The sequence below is a fragment of the Hyposmocoma kahamanoa genome, unplaced genomic scaffold, assembly GCF_003589595.1.
Source record: "Hyposmocoma kahamanoa isolate Upper Pololo Valley unplaced genomic scaffold, ASM358959v1 80, whole genome shotgun sequence".
In the NCBI taxonomy this organism is placed as follows: Eukaryota; Metazoa; Arthropoda; class Insecta; order Lepidoptera; family Cosmopterigidae; genus Hyposmocoma; species Hyposmocoma kahamanoa.
Window position 1 is genome coordinate 5,351,551 of NW_020654051.1, and position 16,638 is coordinate 5,368,188.

Consider the following 16,638-nt stretch of genomic DNA (forward strand, 5'->3'; position numbering starts at 1 on the left):
AATTTTGAGTAATAAAGTGTCTTCCTTAACTTTAACGTTAGCGAAGTCATCGATTGTATCGATGGAGCTGTAGCACTTTCAAAACAACTCAACGCGAAATATGAATATGATAAAACAGCAATAGAACCAACGATATGTATGTACTAGATTGAAGTTTTGACAAATGTGTAATAATAATAATAATAATAATTTTTATTTCAGGAATGTAGTCCCACGTTTACACAATAATAAAACCAGTAATAAAATTAAACTTAAGTAATAAAATAGAGAAGTGGAAACACAAGAAACGGTCAATACATAAAAGCGTAGATAATGAGTCTATATGATAACAGTGAGACGTCTACGGCAGAAATTAAAAGCGAACCCCGGTATTGCGGTTAGTGTGATTTATTAATAAAAGATTTGAACACAAACCAAAGCTTAGAAACGAATTGTTTTGCTGTTAGTTACGGGACGAACTAGGCGACACGCCTGTCCATAATAGTGCACAAAGACCTGAGGGACCATGCCGCTACGCCAGTCACTCTGAGACATAAGTTGACAAGTCCCATGTGCCTGTTCACCAGCATCCTTACCCTTCTAAACCGGAACGCAGTGATGGTCACATTACTCCATGGCTACAGAAACAGGTAAGGTGGCAGAGCTTCCCTGGACGAACTAGGTACTGTGGTTCAACATTTTGTGTAAAATATCGGGAATTATTAACAATATATCTGAAAACGTTATTATACCAACCGAACATTGTCATATGAATTTATTTTTTTGTATAGTTTTATCAAAGTAGGAACGAAAAAAGAACGCGCTCTAGACAGAATTTAGTGACGAACGCAAAGTGTCCCATAATCCGCTATATCCCTCCTAACGCTTGTATTACTACCATTTAATTTTTTAATGTACTGCAAAGTCACCTAAATATTTACTATAAGCGGGGCACTCAGAAAGTTTTTCGAAACCAAAAAAAATGTTTTGTGGGTATATTTTTTAATTAAATTTTCCAAAACCTGTCTACCGCTGTCTACGCAAAGAACTGTGGCAACCGTTAGTCGTGCGAAGCGCGAGGGGAAGTGAGCGTGCCTACAGCTCCGGTACCTACGGCACTAGCCTTACAGAGAACCGGATGAAGTCCGTGCAAAAGTGCTGATCCGGGGTTAGGACCTGACTTAGATGGTCCCTGTTCGCTCGCATAGATCATAGTGACCTTCCCGCATAACCAAGCGGTTGATAGGGAGGGACACTATCAACAAAATTTATGTAGAAAGAGATGGGACTGCCTACGCAAAGATATCCAGCAAAAATCAAAAAACTAGCGATCAAAGTCTGCCCTCCGCTTCTCAATTCTTTAATTTTGTTGGCCGTTGATTCGACTTCAAACAGCCAAACCGTCGACTGGCGCTTTGTTTCTGGATCTTATTGATAAATCCAAGATTAAATTTTGTTATTGAATTGTATGTGAAATTACTCTACTACTTTGTTATAATTATTAACACACAGAGCGAACACTCAGAAAAAAATCCTTCGACCTGGCCGGATTCGAACCGACGTCTTCTAATATACCTACCTATATTCAAAGATTCTTAACCTGTAATGATATCGTAAACGATCCGAGACGAGCCTGCTTCAAACTCAGCAATCATGTTATGGCATTACGCGGGCACGCTTCTGAACATCAGTGAGGTTGTGTGATCTTGAACACTTCTCGATCCGCAAATGTGCTGAATCTCTTCATATGTGATTCACCTATTCTGCTCAATTCTTTCAGTAACTGGTGTCAAGGGCGACCACTTCTTCCTTCGTCCCTCAAAGTACAGATTACTTTAGAAAGGCTTTTATCTATAAACACCGGTTGAAATCTACGTTTCAAATTGGCTCGTAAAAAATTGTAGAGGGAAATGTAAAATTGAAACATTTGGATTTTGACTAGTAAATAAATGTATTTACAAAATAAATTATAGCAGGGCAGGGTTTCGTACAAAATTTTTTTGTCGAAAAACTTTCAGAGTGTTATATACGTTATATGTGAGAAAAGTGTACAGTCATATTGTGTTTGAATAAAATATCAAACATTTAGCAATAAGTACAAAGGAAAATTATAACGCCTGGAAATTATCATCCTCGTCAACCCATTTTAGATTTTCCCCGGGTGGGCTCGGGTCTCCTTTATGGAGATGGTTTAGGTCATAGTTTCCCAAAGTGGTCCCTACCGCTCCCCAGTTGGCGCTGAAGACTCCTCGGGGTGGGCGGTTGAGGCCTCGGAACCAATTGGAGGCATTGATGCTGTCCGCATTTGAAAAAAAAACTTGAATTATCTATGTGAACTACACTACACATAATGCATATAATTTTTTCCTTGTGACTTTTTGTGTTAACTTAATATAAAAAATACGTATTTTTGGTGGGAAGCGTTGAAATTTTGTTATCTAGCCTAATTGGGCGGTGAGGCCGAATGTTAGAGAACCTATGGTTTAGGTAATTCATTGACTTCATGCACTTGCAAATTATTGGGAACTTTCTTTCGGCCGATTGATTAAATGCAAAGCCATTACTAAAAGAAAAAAAAGCTCATAGTAAATTGCTAATTAAAATTCGCACATATGTTCTGAGAAACTAAGAGGTGCGAGCCCGACTTCGAACCCTCGACCTCTGCTTGAGAGGCGAAAAGTCAAACCATAAGACTACCAGGGCTTTTTTGATTAGATATAGCTTTTTTTAGATTAATTATTATAATTAATTAAAGAAACTAAGCAAGCGAGAGGAGCTGTTTAGACATCCTCTCACACTGTACAATCCGAAACGGGATCACGTTCCTTGTCGTGACCAAACCCAGACTTGAATTTCGACCTGTGACCTGTGATATTAAGTCTATGAAAAAAGAAAAATAAGAAAGACCTAGATTTTAGGTATTTTATGTAAGTACCTTAATTAACGTGGCCATAAAATGTTTTTCTAGAGGGATCAACAATTAAACAAGTAACTTACGCATCCTTATACGGCCTCACAAGAATTTTTGTAACTGCCAACCGCGCAGTAATATCAGCACTGAAGAAAGCAAAACAACAAATCAAGGCACAACAGATTTCTTCGAAAGAACGCAAGGAAGCAAGAGACAAGGATTCTTGTAAAAAGGTCGTTAAAAAGACGGAAAAACATAAGGCCAAAAGCTCAGGTAGAAAGAAGTTAGTAGTTATTTTTTATTCTTTTTACATAACTCATACCTTACCTAAAGACGCTTTGTTTGATATCTTCATTACCAAATATCGATGCCTTACTTTCTCAAACACGTATCATATAAAGAGTGATTATTTAGGAGATGGCAAAACTGTCTATTTATTTTAAATTTCTTATCAAGAGTGTTAATTTGGATACATTACTTTAAGAATAGGTCAAATGTCTGCCATGTCCATCGATTATATATTATTACTTGTTGGCCGTGTCAAACTAATGCACTGTAAAGTAACTTACAGTGTTTTAATTTAAAGCGCTTATATGATTTATCTAGGACCAATCTATACCCTGACATCTACTCCGCCCGACATTCGTCCTGTTGGAACCTCTATGGTTGTCCTGACCATCAGATCATGTTATTGTGCTACAACATAAATTTAAATAATGGGTGTCATGGTCATCGAAAACACAAAGATGTGTGTCAACTGAAAACTCTGTCAACCACTGAGGTGGAGTTTGTGGCGGGCAGCCTTGATGCACAGACAGTTATATGGTTCACTCGTCTCTACAAGGAAGCGCGTGGAGAAGCTGTCACTCCTACACTTTATGTCGACAACCAGAGTGCAATCAAGCTCATAAAATATGTAGTGTTTCACTAAATGACGAAACATATAGTTACGCGCTACAAGCTTCTGTACTCTACATACAGTCCGAAGAGCAGATAGAGGACACTTTAACTAAAGCCCTCCCTAGGGATTGCTTTCTTAAAACACGATCTTCACTAGGTGTTATAGACAGACCCTGATCTGCTGTAGGGGAAGTGTTGTAACTCCCGGCGCATGTATTCCCTCCCCTCTATAACATCGGGTCCTTCAAACGTAGTGTGAAGAAGCATTTGGCCAGACCGGCAAAATGATAGTGACGGAGTGAAGATATTTGTGTTTTCCATCCGTTACTCTCATCTCTGGACTGTATTCGCACTTTCCATCAGGCGCGGTGCAGTCATTTTGCCGAGTCACAATAAAAAAAAATAAAAAAAAAAAACTCTCTATGGTTGTCCTGGTCATCAGACCATGCTTTTGCGTTATGACGTAAATTTAAATAATGAATGACAAAACAAGTTTGGGTGAAAATACTATTTGCTTTATTACGTCCAAAGCAATTACTGTCAAAGAAGTAATAAACGACCAAATCAAAAGAGAATGTTAAGTATGAAGCTTCATTCGCATTATTCGTCTTTTAATTTAGTTGATTATTCTTATTTCGCAGTAATTGTTTCGGAGTAGAACCCCAGGTTTCTCTCTCCGTACGCGACGAAGCCGCCAATGCTCACGCACACACGCAGCCCAAGCTTGTAATAGTATACCTATTATAGCGCAGCTGTATGAACTTTGCTTCTGGTCCGTTTGTTGACTCATGTGCTTGGTAGCTCGCCAGCTTTATTTTAGGCATCTGTGAACATAAAGTCGAATAAAAAATAATGAAATAGCAAATTGCAAAGTTCACGCTAATTATATACTCCGTCGCTACCGTGATTCCGTTAGAAAATTAGTTTAAAGAGAAGACCAGAGATGAGCTCCTACTTAAAAGCATATAAGTATACAAAAATGCTGTAGTTTTTAGTCAGTCATGGACCTTGTCATGTGAACAAAATGTTACGTAGTTGTTCACTCAGCACATCGAGTATATAACCAGAAACACAACCAAAATGTCATTTAATTTATTTGAAAACCATTCTGCCATATCATTGCGGTGACAACTGCGCTCCGATTGGCCAGCCCGAATTCGAAACAATTGACGGGTTTCATCAATTGTTTCACTTTAAATCGACCAGTTTAACTTGATCTTTGCTATAATGGACGAATATTGAAAAATTACCTAATTTAATATTTACTTAATTACCGATGAGAATATGTGATCTTGTTTGTTTTGTAATTAGATGTTTTGTTGTTTTTCCCACACCACCAAATGGAACAGGCTATGGCATAGTTAGAGATATTATCTTCTTTACAACACAGAATATTTTTGGAATATACGGAGACGTACACACAGGTCAGTTGTTGGCGCTGTACTATTTCAGCTTTCTAATTTGTGATTTCAACGCAAACGAGAGTTGATATTTAAAAGTGATATCAGTACCATTTGACTGATGAGTTGGATGGCCCTTATTTCGTCTCTATTTCTGGTTATAACTATACTCGATGACTCAGCATCAAAGCGTTTTCGTAGCAACATATCTATGCGAACAGGCGTTTCTCAACTGAAATTAATAAAGAACAAATATAGAAATATGTTGACAGAAGAACACGTCTAAAACGGTATGATCTTGGCTTGTAGAGCAGAGAATTATAAACCAGATTTAGAAGCTACTTGAAAATGTGACCAGCCAAATATCACATGGCAGATTGGTTTTGTCGTAATGAAATACGGACATAATGAAATGTCCGTACTTTATGCTGTCCGCAAAGTGTTTCATCCATTTAAATTATTTTGGAATTAATTAAATGGAGTCGACCTTGGTGTAAATTCAGTCGTACACTACTGTTCTAAAACTTCTGTTTATAGTGGGTCTGTACGCTGCAGGATGTAACCTAATACATAATTCCATGTTGATGGCGACGTTACTTGTTAGTACACAACAAACGCGTTAAACAAAACTATTTATTGCAGGAGTACTCCAATCCAAAAGTTGCAAAAATACGAGGGGCTTGAAAGGTCATCTTATCATACCAGTGAGCGCCCTTCTCGTTGCCGTTTGTACATCAATGAGAAAAGGTAATAATAACGCAACACGTAGATAACCACAAATTACACCCAAACTCTCGAGAGAAATAAATGTGGGCCATACACATATTTCTCCCGGCCTGGGAATCGAACCCAGGACCTCTGCGTGTCATGGTAACCCTTCGGCCACGGAGCTAGTTTCTATAGAATGATTCGAATTACTCCTTTGGTTAAAAGTACTCCAAATCGATTGCGTCACTAGCAACCACGTGTAATATATATAAAATTTATCGGCCTAATGTCCCACTACATCATAGTGAAACAATTGTTCTTGTTAACGGATATCATGGACCTTTATATTTCTCCAAAGCCGTAATTTTCTGTGTCCATGCACTAAACTCCACTTATTTACCAAAACAAAAAGCTACAAAAAATAAAAGAGTATAATATAGTCGCAAGCTAACTGGAGAGCACTAAATCTTCCCAATAAACCTTTCGGACCTAATGGAAAAAAAAAATCCGAAAGGTCTAAAACCTGACAACGCAACGGTGGCGTGTCCCGAATGCAGAATCCAACACAGTGTCATTTTTCTCAAAATTTAAACCGTATATCAATACTAGACTATTTAGTTCACGTATAATAAACTAGATGACAGTACTTTTAAGCTGAATTTCACAATAAACTAGACAATAGTTTTATCACAATACCAAAATTGCTGCATGTCCCAGGCTTACGCGGGATTTCGGTGGTAGTTACTAATCACGCTACACATCACAAGTGAAGCATTTTAGAAGCTTCGCAATTCGTTCGTATTATTCGTTGCCGATTTTAGGACTTTTCGCGTGTAAATACGTAATTCGGTGGATTTGGTCCAAGTTGATTTTTAAATTCGGTGTGAACGATATTTCAAAAACTAAATTTTTATGATCGCATGCATGCATTATTTTTTATGCTATGTGTTGTAACGACTAAAGTATAATAACAATTTATTGTTTTTACAAGTATTGTCGTTTATGAGTAATAACAAAAATATTTTTTTTTCTGTATCCTGTGGCCTTAGATTCGGTGGATTTTATGCCGCCGAATTCAAAAAGCTTCCACCGAAGTCGGAAAAATCTACCATCGAAGCCATATTTTCTTTTTTTCATGTAAAAGTTTAGTTAATATTATTGATTTTCACAATTTTATATTACTACTTTCTTCCCACTAAAATAAGGAAAATCAAAACAGAAAACAAGAAAATGAAGGAACGTGTTAGAAAAGCAATGATAAAAAGCGATCCGATTATATATGAAAGGTTTAAAGAAAAAGATAGACAGAGGTATGCGAAGAAAAATCGGAAGGAAAGAGTTTGAAGCTGCATGAATTACCTCGTCATGTATAAAAACTAATGAAAGATATAAATCGCGCAAGTTTCCAAAAATTTATTGCTTTTGTAGATACAGATTACGTTCTCAATTTTCTTAATAAGAGGTACGGAAATACTTTGCGTGATTGAAAAAAGCCTGAACAGCCAAACTGAAAACTAAATTTAATTAATAGCCATAAAATGAAATTTGTTTGTGTTGTTCTGGTCGATTTATAAATAAATTTTGATTTTTAAAGCCTGATTGAATAGTTAGTTAGTCATATTAGTAAATGTTTATGTTGTATTATAATATGTTTATGTATTATTGAATGTTTTTATTGCCCTTTTCATAATATTTTATACAAAAATTATGCTTTTTGTTAAAAAATCCTGCTTTCGGTGGTAGCTGAATTCGGTGGATTATCACAAATATAATATAAACCATTAAGAATCTAGTTGCCCAATAAACGGAATCTTATGTAAGTTTGAGTTCTTTTTCCTTCTATAAACATAACGTTTTTCCTGAAATTAAGAAAAAGAATGCGACCACCGAAGTTGAGAATTTAGCCCTTCTAGGAGAAATGCCCTTATTGTTTCTCAAAAGCCTTTTTAAATAGTCTAGTATGAGGACCACTTGTTTTTCTTCTCATCGTATCGATTATGCTATAAGGTTCGCAGATGGAGCAACTTTAGTTGACGCAACTGGCAACTTTTTACAAGTTTCCATTAACGGTTGCCGGTTGGAGCAACTAAAAGGCCTTGTTGCCGGATACCGCAATTTTATATAAACTTTCGAAATCCACGGTCAAGACTGACGCTGCGGGGAACGGGGAGGGAGTGAAGTTGCTTCACGAGTTCCGGTTGCCGGTTGCAGAAACTGACAACTGGAGACAACCGGTACAATTTTGCAAGTTCCAAATTACAGCAATGAAGAATTTATTTAATCACGGATTTCGGCAATCGAAAACTGCGTGTCTGTCGTGTCGAAGTCTGCGCGGTTTCTTGAAATTTATGAAAAGCGTCATAAACAGCTAGTTGCGGGTGGCCAGTTGCCGAAACTCGATGATCAAAGTTGCTCCATCTGCGCAGCGCGTAATGCTTGCTATTGTTATGAAAGGATTTGCGAACCTGCGTAAGGTACTCAACAGTATAGAAACGGAATGGTACATCGTGGGGGGTGAGTCCTTTCTTGCACTCCGCGTATAATATGTTCAATATAGAAGCTGGTTTAGAGAAGATTTTAATGGAAAGTAGACCAAAAGACGGTCTTTATGAATCAACGCCAACTTACTCACTAATGACTTATCTGCGTAATTAATAGAAACTGAAAATCAAACAAGTATTGCAAAAAATATTTTCAAAACCAAAAACACTAGTATGCATGAACAGCTCCTTCACAATAATTCAACTAGATCTATTTACTATCACGACGAAACAGTCTTTCTATCACGTTTGCACATGGCCCTGGTAATTAAAATCCCTCATTTGCCGGAAGTAATATAAATTCACGTATTTAAAACAATACGAACATGCTAATTTTCACATTTTCTTCTGAAAAAAGTGTCAGGCGTTTTGTTCACAATCAATGAGAATGTTGTTAATGTAGATTAGTGTATTATAATATGAGTTTAATCAACTTATCAACGCAAACCGATGGGAATAATATTGTACGTGCACTTCGCCACATATGGCTTCTATTATTAAACAACCGTATTAGAGCTAATAAAGTTCATGGAAATTTGATATACTCGTACAATATGTATGTCTAATTTAATTTATCTCATTACTCATTTCAGCAAAGGACTGTACTATGGTATATGTAGTGAATGTACTAAACAGACTCCGATAAATGTAATAAAGATCAGATGAGAACTGAATTCCTTCCAAGTACTGCAACACACTTTATTATAACTTGAAGTAAGTTTATATTACATTAACATAACATTAGCCACACGGTGTTAGCATAGTTTAATAAGAAAAGCAGTGTTACTTCATACAAACTTAGCAGCGCGGCTTGTATGCGTGCCCGCGGCGCGCCCAATCCACACAATCGCATAATCTCGCCGTGCACTCGAATTGCAAAGCGCGGGTCTTCACACGCACTGTTCATTACAGAACTAAGGCGTTCATTCGGTGAAATAATTGCATCAAATAGTAATGTGTTTATGGTCGTTTCAACAAGAGTGTCTCTAATTCAGAATCATTCAGCATTTCATAATCATACTCCCATATTTGAGATACCAATCCGCGATACTGGTTTAAAAATTTCAATACTTCAGCAACGCATTTAACAAAAGTTATTTGAATATTTACATTATACAAACATCTCAACATTTTCAAATTATTTTTACGACCTATAAGTAGAACTAAAAGGTATAATTAAAATTAAATGTATGAATGCAACCCAAGAAACAACAAGAAATTAAATCAAAATACATAAAAACAAAACAGTAATCCAATGATCAACAGCTTGTACGGGCTGCAGCAAGACATGAATTAAATAGGGCGGCCGCAGTTGAGGTGAAGAAAAAGGAGAAAACATGTAGATAATAGTACCATTAAGCTTTCACAATGGATTTCGTAACTAAAAGAATTTAAACTACGTCTGAAGTGCGGAGCGTTGGGCCGAAAAGTACTTATACAAAAAAGATCTTAACTAAAGGAATTTAGGGTCGTATTCCAGAACTCTATTCAATGCTCAAGTCAGGACTTGAGTATGATTTAAAGCACTAGAAATCATACTCAAGTCCTGACTTGAGTATTGAGTAGAATTCTGGAATACGACTCTTAGTCTACGTTACCGATGTTAAGAACGTTGGGCCGATTAGTAAGTTATAATTAGTATATAAAATAATAATTTTGTCAGCGGTCACGTTGTAATAATGCTCGGGGTACATGTTTCTGCTGCGAATGCAAGTGCGTTGACCTGATGTTACAGTTAATCACTTAACTGGATCCATAACACACGCGAAACGCCCAAAATGTGGCATATAAGTATGTTAATAAACACATATAACACTTCTGAACGCGCTCGACCGTTATCGTAGAGATATTATCGTGCCATTACAAACTGCAAAAGCACCATAACTGTGGGTAAACGAGTAAACAGTGACGTTTCCTTCCACGGGCAAGTGATTTTGTAATCAGAAGATACATAATTTATTTTAAATTATTTTGATTTTGTGTGAATATCGAGAAACCAAATATACAACTGAGTGATTGCCTCATGATTTGTAATTACATTGTAATACATATATATATATATATATATATACAATATACGTTAGACAACACTGTTCTCGATTCTGATCGATTTTGAAAACATAGGGACGAAAATTATTATGACCTTAACAATATTATAAAAATATTCTTTAACTGTTTTTTTATAATAAAGTTTAGTAAAGTTTCGTTTTTTTTTTCAGTTTTGTAGTATCTATTATTAGCAGTATCTGTAATTTCATTAATTTTTGCAGCACGTTACCTCGAATGTCCGAATATAGTGAGCAAATAATTACGTACATCGCCGGATATGTAGTACAGGTAATACAAAAAAATATAAAATGCGAAGTACGTAACAGAGAGCTGTCTTTACAAGAACCTGGAGTTGGTCATACATATGAGTTCGTTGCTTTCAAGGAGGTCTAGTTTATCCCCACCTGAGATGCTATCCAAATATGCAGAATAGCAGAGTTAGTAATCCGAGAAATAATAGACAAATCGCAAAAAATATACACAAGGCCTTCATTAAGTAAACCTCTTCTGATTAATAAGATTTAATCTAAAAATCTAAAAAATATTTTGTCAGCAGTAACATTTTCAGTCGTCTTGCCATTCATAAATTTGATCAATTACCAACAGATAACCATCTAGTAAAAATAATTGAGGCAGTCGCAAGTTCATATCGCACATAAACGCATTTTTTTATTTCGGATTTGTAATCGACTTTGAATGTAAACAACGTGGTTTGATAGTTCGTTTGGGTCTTTCAACACACGGTTTATACTTGTCATCATCTACTTTCTTAAATCCCAGGTAAACTTCTCCTAAAACTCTAGCCTTCCTGTTCACTTGCACAATATTGATTCCCTGTTTATTATTGATCTGCGTAGACCTGACTTGATGCTCAATTTCATCGTCTGTAGGCGGTGGAAAAGTCTCACTAGAAGTTGGATCATTCGTTATCAATGACACCTGTACTTCATCTTCACTTTCTGATGAAGTTAGATGCACACGCCTCTTTTTAGACACTGGGGTCCAGTGTGGATCTTGCAAACTATCATCACTATCAATTAAAGTCAGAATCGCGTCAAAGGTGATGGTGACTCTGGAAGTGGTAAATTTAAAAAAGTGTTAAGATCATCTCCTAGATTTTCTTTTACATTTTCTGCCCTGTCTCTGACCTCATGAGAAGTGTCTAACGCAGAATGTACGGTAGCTCGAGTAGACGTTACTAACGGCGCTTCGTCTTCACTGCACCAGTCGTGTACAATATCCGCAGTAGGTGACGGTAATCGCAAAAGCGAGAGTGATTGTGATTTCGAACGTACAGCAAGTTTCAATCCTAGATCTTCCGGCGTAATTAATAAATTATTGAAATGTGGCGGTGATTTATTTGAACCATCGCCGTCGACAGCAGAGATACTATTTTGGTCATCATGTTGAGTAGGCAACTGAGATTTTAACACTAAATTCACCATTCGGTGAGCCCGACTGTTACAGTTGTTCATATTTAAATTCAATGAGAAGCTAACTATACACTATTTAATCAGAAATTCGTTTAACGTGACAACGCAGCAAGTACTTAGTTTCGGTAGTGTTTGCGCGCCAAACGTTGCAACCAGACTGACAAACGATGCACGCTTAACCTTGACCTCAGAACGATCGAATATTTTGTTTCTAATAAGTAAAACACACCTCTCTTTTATGCGTATATGACGTAATATTGTCCTCTCTTTTTAATAAGTGTCCTGCTGATCACATAGGAGATTGCAAGTTATTGTAACGAAGTTGATATTAAAACCTCTTATGTGTTCATCAGTCACATAGGAGGTTAGAGATAAACAATTAAATGTAGACAAACACTTAAGATATTTTAAAAATGATACGTAACTCATTGAAATAAGAAGATATTCACATGAAAGTTTTTTCAGTCAGTTACTCTTTGAAATCGCTTTTCAACTATTTACAAAACTCCTTTTCGACCAAAATGTCACATAAGAGGTTTTAAATTTGCAACGACGATATATTGACGTGTGTTTGCATTATTTAAGTTATTCGATAAGATCTTCTATTACAAAAGGATGTTACATATAATAAGCTCATTTTATTGGAAGGACAATAATTTTATAATTTGAAGTTGATTAAAAATTAAAGTCTAAATTTTGTTAAGTAATCATCGCTTTATACAAACAAATAAAATAAAGGACTTAATTACCTTATTCTAGTTTTTTTCTACTATATGAATATTACTACTACTTGTAATCAACAAATACTTGAACAAAATTCTATTTAGAATCGATTAATAGAATTTTACCCGTATTTCGTTCAATCAATCGATTTAGAGCGGAAGGAGATTTCCATCACTAAATAGTTCTTGTGACAAAAAACGTGGCACGCTTGGTTTTCATACAAATTGCTGTACTTGCGGCGTCTATCTAGATATATATCTGTGGATAGGCACTCATCGTGTAATCTCGAGCGAGTAATGGAGCCCTGGTTACGGTCCGAGTGACGTATGGGATTGATGCACTCAATAGATTGGGGTTGCCCTGCTTGTCTTATTATACTAGTATAATTTTAAACTGTCATATTAATTTATTAAAGTTTGTTTTTTACAGTATTACGAACCCGCTCTTATTTGGTACTACCACTACAACTGTTTGATGATGTTCGACATTATGCCACAGATGAGACAAATGGTCAGAGAAATAATCGTGACAAATCGACTGCAGCGCGGACTTGACGAGCGTCAAGTCTTTGTCTTTAGTTTTGTCTTAGTTACACAATGTCCTTTTTAGTCACTCAATGTACTGTTCTCCAAATATTACGTTTCATGAGTAAAAATGTGTTTTTCTTATACTTATTTATTTATTGTAATACTAAAAGTCAACTAATATTAAAAGGTGAACCTTTTTCAACCACGTCTATACTCTAGGCTTAGCTTAGTCCACGATTCTAAATTACTTTCGACTAGATAATTATACCAAATATATAATACAAAATTTAATCCCGATAAAAGAAGCTCACTCACTAGCATATCCTTTACCTCACATATTTAACCACTCATTGACGGAGGGTTCTTTTCCAAAAGAGTGGAAGAGAGCTAGGGTCGGTCCAATATTCAAAAGAGGCGATCAAAATGATGTGGCGAATTATCGTACTATTTCTATCTTGGCTTGTTTTTCGAAGATATTTGAGTCTGTTGTTTGTGCTCTTGTTGCCCGTCACGTGAATTTCAGCTTCTCCCTTAATCAGCATGGCTTCGTTGGTGGTCGCTCGGTGCAAAGTAACCTGGTACCCTTCGTTGACAATGTCAGTCGCGTCTTGGACAATGGTAGCGAGGTGGATGTGATCTATACAGATTTTTCCAGCGCTTTAGTTAAGGTCAGTCACTTTCTTCTAATAAAAAAGTTGGAGGGATACGGATTTCATGGCTCGTTGTTGAATTGGTTTGTCCCCTATCTCTGTTATAGAACACAGTTTATGGCAGTCAAGGGATATGTGTGCTAGTCAAATGGCGCTATATCGGGAGTGCCCCAGGGTTCTCATTTAGTTCCTATTCTGTTTCTCCTGTTTATCAACGACATCACATCAGCTGTCCATTACAGTAAATGCTCATTATTCGCAGACGACCTCAAAATTTACAAGCATGTAAAATGTACTCAAGATACAATGCTAATCCAACATTATCTAAACAGGATACAGCAATGGTGACTTGATAACAGTATGACCATCAATGTCCAGAAATGCAATTTTGTGAATTTCACTAGAAGAAAACTGCCTATCCTATCCACTTACACTCAGAATGGCACACCTCTTTTACAGACACGGGACATTCGCGACTTGGGAGTCTTGCTGGATGGCAAGCTGAAGTTTATACCCCATTACAACAATATGATCCGTAAATCGACGCAGATGCTGGGGTTCATCAAGCGCAATACCACAGACTTCCTGTCTCGAACAAAAATAATATTGTACAATGCGTTAGCGCAAAGCCACCTGATATATTCTTCTACGGTGTGGAGCCCATTTTACGTTGTGCACTGGCAAAGGATTGAGACCATTCAGCGCTCCTTTACACGCTTTTATATCTCCCAACATTTCACATGGATAACACTACGACCAACATCTTCGCTATTTTGGTTTGACTTCTCTTCGCAGTCGTAGTCTGCTCCTGGATCTGATGTTCCTGTATAAAATACTTCGTGGAACCACTATTTGTAGCGAAATTTTGACAGCAATCAACTTCGTAGTCCCTCACCACCTACCACGACAGCCAATTTTTAGAGTCTTTGCTCCGCAAATTTGCCGCATAAATATAGGTTGTAATGCACCAATCACTAGAATATGCAACGAGTACAATGTCCTGTGTGAAAAAAGAAGTGACATAGATATCCATCATGACACGCCCTTCCACTTTCGTCGTAATTGTCGTCGTCGTCGATTAGAATGAATTCATTACTGATTCATCCCAATCGAATCCTTGAATGTTATGCCCATAAAAATTATTAATTGGTAGTTTGGATTTATGTTTTTCTATAAGTAACTATATTAATTGTTTTACATTTTTGTACTATCAAACAGTGAAATGTTATTGCAGTTAATAATATGTCATTTTTAATTTTATTATTTATTTAAATTTAATTTCATTTTCGTAAATGTATTTCAATTATTTCGTTAATACATTATAAATATTTATAGTTTTTATAACTTTCTAAGTCAGCATTTGGTTGAGTAACGAGCTTACATGTAACTGAAATACATATAAGAACAATGCAGAATGTAACCTCTAGTATAAGCATTATATGTAACTCTGTTGGTTTGCCAAATAAATATATAAATAAGCACACAAGAGGAGGTATTACATTGTCTACAACACAAAATTTTTTAAGACATTCTTTGCACACAGATTTTTTTTGCTCTCAAGAGCCTAGGATACTCGCACACGTGCACGTGCACACGCACATGGACATGAACACGCACCTTACACATAAACAATACACATACTTGTTAAATTACTCGCTAACCAAATTTGTGCGTAAATAAACTTAAGTGCAGAATTTGCCATTCACCAAAAGATAGGACTGGTCCTATGATGGTCCTATGTAAGATACGGGCTTTCCCGTTGAAAAAATGAAGTTTAGACTTCTGTCTCTCACAAACATTAAATTTAAGCTCTGTTCCACTGGTTTTTAAACGAGTCCAATGACATTGCTAAAACTTTGGTAGTATGCTGTTTCTTAATAAAAAAAAACGCGTGCGTTCCTCAGCTTGAGATTGGCGAAATCATCGATTACTGCGATGGGGCCATAACATTTAAAAGAAAGAGAAGATGATGGGTATTCGCGACAAACCCTGACGCATGTGGTATCGTCGCAGCTAGGGCTTCACTTATTTTACAATGAAAATTAAGCAAGTAAACAGAAACAACATCACAAGATAATTATTGTCCTATTGCCAAGTGATATTAACGTCTCCGACATTCTTATTTCGCTTGATTATGCTTCATATTTACTTTAAACTAAAAAATGTACTAGAAAAACGGTAAGATGCACAATGTGCTGCTGGTTCCTACACTGACGTTTGATAGTGAGAGTTGGGTATGGCGGAAGAAGCATGAAAGTATAATTAATGCAGTGAAGATGAGATCGTTGAGGAAAATTTGTGAAATAAAGTCGAGTGATAATGTAAAGAATGCAATAATACGTGAAAGATGTGGCTTAAAAAAAGATGTGGGTGATTAGAATAGAGAAAGGAATGTTGAGGTGGTTTAGACATGTAGAGCGGATGGATGTAAGAAGAATTACCAAACAGATTTATGATACGAATGTGGATGGAAGGGTTTTAGGAGGACGTCTCAGAACATTACATTGACCAGATCAATGATATCCTCAAAAAGGCTGAGACCCGAAGTGACATGAATAAAAGAAAAAGAAGTTGTATGAAAAGGATAGTTGATGTATGTGAGGTTCGAGAGTTGTGTCAGGATAAAGTGGCGTTCCGTGGTCTCCGCCTACCCTACCTGTGTGTCAAGGACGTGAGCTTATGTATGTAATCTATATACATAACAGTAAGATTGTGATTGTTTTATCAAAAAGAACATAGTTGTATAAGTCAGGCAACAGATAAAGACTAGCTAGGAAACTACTACGAAATTTAAGAGAATGGTAACGTCCTAATTTCA

At 36.5% G+C, this 16,638-nt stretch overlaps 1 protein-coding gene across 1 annotated transcript; it reads left to right on the plus strand.

The window, feature by feature from the left end:
- The first annotated feature begins 212 nt into the window (after positions 1 to 212).
- LOC113233843 lies at positions 213 to 13,268 on the plus strand. Its single transcript, XM_026469060.1, has 5 exons — positions 213 to 376; positions 2,948 to 3,173; positions 5,833 to 5,937; positions 9,032 to 9,152; positions 13,073 to 13,268. The coding sequence occupies exons 1-4, from the start codon at positions 313 to 315 to the stop codon at positions 9,102 to 9,104; spliced, it is 468 nt and encodes a 155-aa protein (XP_026324845.1). The 5' UTR covers positions 213 to 312; the 3' UTR covers positions 9,105 to 9,152; positions 13,073 to 13,268.
- Positions 13,269 to 16,638: the final 3,370 nt, after the last annotated feature.

Coding starts and splice junctions, on each gene's coding strand:
- LOC113233843 (XM_026469060.1), top strand. CDS start 313: ATGAGTCTATATGATAACAGTGAGACGTCTACGGCAGAAATTAAAAGC. Junction 377..2,947: donor AAGCGAACCCCGGTATTGCG/GTTAGTGTGATT, acceptor ATGTTTTTCTAG/AGGGATCAACAATTAAACAA. Junction 5,938..9,031: donor TTGTACATCAATGAGAAAAG/GTAATAATAACG, acceptor TACTCATTTCAG/CAAAGGACTGTACTATGGTA.